The sequence below is a fragment of the Trypanosoma rangeli genome (genome assembly GCF_003719475.1).
Source record: "Trypanosoma rangeli strain AM80 chromosome Unknown Tra_15.4_contig_00158, whole genome shotgun sequence".
Taxonomy (NCBI): domain Eukaryota; phylum Euglenozoa; class Kinetoplastea; order Trypanosomatida; family Trypanosomatidae; genus Trypanosoma; species Trypanosoma rangeli.
In genome coordinates, this window is record NW_021705895.1 from 17,146 (window position 1) to 21,198 (window position 4,053).

Here is a 4,053-nt window from a genome sequence, read left to right on the forward strand (position 1 = left end):
CGTGTCCCTTCACGCAACGTAATGCACTCCCGGATACATCCACAACGGCTTCCCTTGTTTTTTTTCCTTCTTTTTATTTCTGTTTGATCTTCCAATACTCAAATGACGAGAACAAAGGACCCACCCCCTCCAATACCTAACAGCCCTCTCACGTCCGACAGACTTAAAGTTCGACCCCCCGCCCCTCGCACGCATGAACCACCAGCACCCCTTCCTATACACACGCACTCCAATGTTCAATACGTGCATTATTTTCCTCGTCAACAAGTGTATGCGTGGAGCGTTTATTGGCGAAAGAACGTGTTGCTCGTCGCCCCCACTTATATGCATATATATATATATATATATATATATGGCTTATTCCTCCATTCATTTCGGGGCACACCCTCAGTGAAGCAAATAATGAAACCACAAGCTAGCAACATAAAAGTAAATAGATGAGGACTTGTATACACCAGCCATGTGGCAGCGCAAAAACAAAAAAAAATGAAAAGCAAAGAAAACGGCACACCAGCCAGACAAGAAAAAAAGATAAATGAAAAGAGAACTGAGAAGAGAGTGTGTTTGGGAGAAAAGAAATCGTGGGAAGGAATGGAGAGAACGCGGGAGTCAAAGAACACTCGCATTTCATCCTCCACTGTGTGTGTGTATGTATGTATGTATGTGTGTATGTATGTATGCTTTTCAGCCTCACTCATTGTTTACCATCACCATATTTTATCGTTCTCACTCTCTATCGTGGTATTCCACTCTCTCACACACACGCTTTCCGTGCGCAAAGCTTTTTTTTCCCCCTCTGCCGCTCGGCCCTTCCCACCACCACCACAACCGCTAACATCACTTCGTCTATACGCGCCTCACAGCGGCAGAAGGACAAAAAAAAAAAAAGAACGCAAGTACATGACACACAACAGCCACGCGTCACAATAACACACGGCCCCTCCCTCCTTTCTGTTTTCTGCTTACTTTTTTTTATTTTCTTTTAAAAGAAAAAAATACAAGGAAAAAAAAGCTCATTGTTCTCTTTAAATATACCCCCACCCCCACCCCCCACCCCTTATCACTTCCCTGCTGTAGCTCCAGCTCTCGTACGCTACACAAAGTACTCAACTCTCCACAAGCCGCTCCTCACTACACCTTCAGTTTAACCCAGCACTTACGGGGCAGGCGTGCGAGGTTCAGCTTTTTTGTCTTGTTTTGTTTTAAGACTATACACCGCAGCACTCAACTCAAACATTTGTCTCGATTTTGCTTGCAATACTTTATTCAAATGAACTCGGCCCTCCTTTTTTTTTCTTATTTTTCTCTCTTGTTTGTGTTTCTGTTCATGATGCTTTTGTTGTTTCTGCCTCTGATCTCCCAATGAAGATCCGGGAATGGTGTGGGATCTAGTTCATCTGCTTCTGCTGCCGCAGCTACTGCGGCCACTGTCGCTTTCAATGGAGGGTTTCTCTGCGCCGCGCCCCAAGCTGCGCACCCACTCTTTGAAGAAGTTGGCAATGTGATCAATCCGCCCCTGTGCAGCACTAGTGGTGCGTTCCACGACAAGATGCCTCAACACATCCAATTGCGCGATGCGTGCCTCCCACGTCATATTCATATTTGTAAGGGCCTGTTCATCGTCCCGCAACACATGGAAGCGGCGTCTACCGTCACTGAGGACGCCGCTGTAATTCTGCTCAATGCGGGCACGAAGGCAGATAAGGTAACAACAGTTGCAAATACGACACCATGGGGCAGTGCGCACCTTGAGCCCACCACGTCCACACCCCGATCCCTGAGCAGCATGAGAAGCCACGACTTTAGAACGCTGGGAGGCAGTTTTGTCGTCATCGTCCCCTTCTGGATTCCAGTTCGTGCCATATGTGAGATCGTACGTGTCAAACATCCATTCATATTCATTCCTGGGAATACTAGCTCGTTCACCATCAGCCGTGTTCTGACTCGCTTCGTTTTCATTAACGAAAAGCAGATCTTCTTCCTCCAGCCTACCCCCCACTTCAGATTGAGGCGCGTACATGTCACGCCCCACCTGTGAACAACAGTCATTACATAAAAGAATACCGCAACGACGACAGTGATGCCTTCGCACCGTGATGGAAAAAAGTTTGCCACAACGGGTACAATGACTCGCAGACTCATTGCTCTGCCAGTAGTGTTTACCGGTTTTTAGACGATTGTATTGAAGAGTCTCTATCTGCAAAAGGATGCGCTGCTCTGCTAGCATCAGTGCGGTCTCAGCCTCATGAAATTTGATGCGTTTGGAAGCGTCATTGTCGTCAAAAACAAATTCCACCATCCCCCCACTACCTGTTTGCATCAACCTAAAAGAGTAGCGCGCAGACACTATTTCCTCATCACGATCCCTCCGTACCTTGCCGCCTCCGCTGTCCTCACTAGTTGCTGGGCAGGTTGCTTCACCACTATCCTCATCTCCAACAGCAACGGCACCATCATCCTTCGCAGTAGCGGTAACATCAGTAGATTTTATTTTTTTGGCACGTTTTCCCCTCGACCACCTCTTTCCTGCTTTGGAAGCAGATTCGAGTCGTCGATCGACAGTTGAAGACACCAGTAAGCTGTTCTCACTTCGCAAGCTGGAACAGTTTATACCTACTTCAGCAGAATCCACACCCCTAGCGCTCCTTTTTATCTGAGACTTTTTGCCACTTAAGAGAGACACCATTTCGTCTTCATAACCGCCAGACAAGCGTCCTACAAGAGGCTCTTTTCCTGCGTCAACCTCTCTCTCTTGTACCCCCTCCTCAACATCGGACGATGCTGTGGGAATTTCTTTGTGTATGGATTCCACATTATAGGTAACATTGGAAGCTGCATCTGAGAATTGTGTCCTAGACGTAACCACGTCATCGTCTGTCGATGCGGAATTCTGACTTTGGCTCTCTTCCTCTCTCAACGTTGGGGGCGGACTAAAAGGTACCGCAGTTTGAACTTGCGCTTCCAGCATCCAAGCCTCATAGAGTTTTCGTCGCCGTTTTTCCTCTTCCATCCGTACTACAGTGAGTTTTCTCCTTACATTTTCAAGCTCAGTCTCCAACTCGATGACGCTAACGTCAACCGTCCCACTACTTGTGAGCTTACAGCCACGCTCCCCGTAGCATAAAACCACAAATGGAGAGGCGGGCCGCAGTGCATCGTCCTTGTCATTTCCATCCTCACTGGGCCTGACGTGGTTCTGCGTCGCCGCCTCGAACTCTTCTTCCAGACTCTCTTCGCCCATAATGAGCGTTGTCTCCCTAGTGGAAGAGACCGCAGTGGCCACCGTATCCGTATACGCGTGGGCATTTGTAACCCCGGTTTCACGCTTCACATGAACTTCGCCCTCCCCATCGTTCTCGAAAACAATGGAGCAGCATGGTGTGACGCATCCTGTGCAGGTTATTGAATCAAACCCCAAGTGGTCCACAAGTGCCGTTTCTTCCACCAGGTGAGAAACAGACTTACCCTGCTTCAACAAGTCCGCGGACGACGAGTCACTCTGACCATGATAGGACAAAGGCATATATGGAGGTATATACTGAATAAAAAATAAAAAAAACTGTTGCCAGGCAGTATGTTATCCACCTACTTTTTCACCCAACACCGCTCGACTAGCAATATTGACTACTCTGCCTCCAGTCCGCCGCACAAAGCAATATACGTGTATCTGTATATATATAGACGGACAGGCACAGAGAGAATCACTTGCACACTTTTGAAAGTGTCGTCGCCGCTCTTCTATCCCTGATTTCTCCGTTTCCCTAGGTCTCCTCCCTTCGTATTTCTTTCCCGAGGTATTCACTGCTCAAGGGGCGAGCTGCGGGCCAGCCCCGCTTCAGCGTCTTGCACGATCTCAATGCAGGCAACAACGATCACTGCTCGCCTGTGAAATTAGTTACTCACCAACACCGTGTGTGTTGAGTTGTTTCCCGCACCCCCCTCGCACCAAAGCACAGCAAAGAAAGAGAGAGAGAAGGCCACCAGCACTGGTGTGTGTGTGTGTGTGTGTGTGTGTGTGTGTGTGTGTGTGTGTGTGTGTGTGTGTGTGTGTGT

At 48.3% G+C, this 4,053-nt stretch overlaps 1 protein-coding gene across 1 annotated transcript, besides 6 other annotated features; it reads right to left on the reverse strand.

Moving 5' to 3' along the window:
* Positions 1-328: 328 nt before the first annotated feature.
* Positions 329-354: a microsatellite.
* A 162-nt stretch (positions 355-516) lies between these two features.
* Positions 517-559: a sequence feature (A-rich).
* An 87-nt stretch (positions 560-646) lies between these two features.
* Positions 647-680: a microsatellite.
* Positions 681-948: 268 nt separating this feature from the next.
* Positions 949-984: a microsatellite.
* A 302-nt stretch (positions 985-1,286) lies between these two features.
* Positions 1,287-1,354: a microsatellite.
* A 39-nt stretch (positions 1,355-1,393) lies between these two features.
* Positions 1,394-3,523, reverse strand: TraAM80_05062 (putative zinc finger protein; the record flags this gene model as incomplete). Its single annotated transcript, XM_029381957.1, has 1 exon — positions 1,394-3,523. The coding sequence occupies one exon, from the start codon at positions 3,521-3,523 to the stop codon at positions 1,394-1,396; it is 2,130 nt and encodes a 709-aa protein (XP_029238344.1).
* Positions 3,524-3,989: 466 nt separating this feature from the next.
* Positions 3,990-4,053: a microsatellite.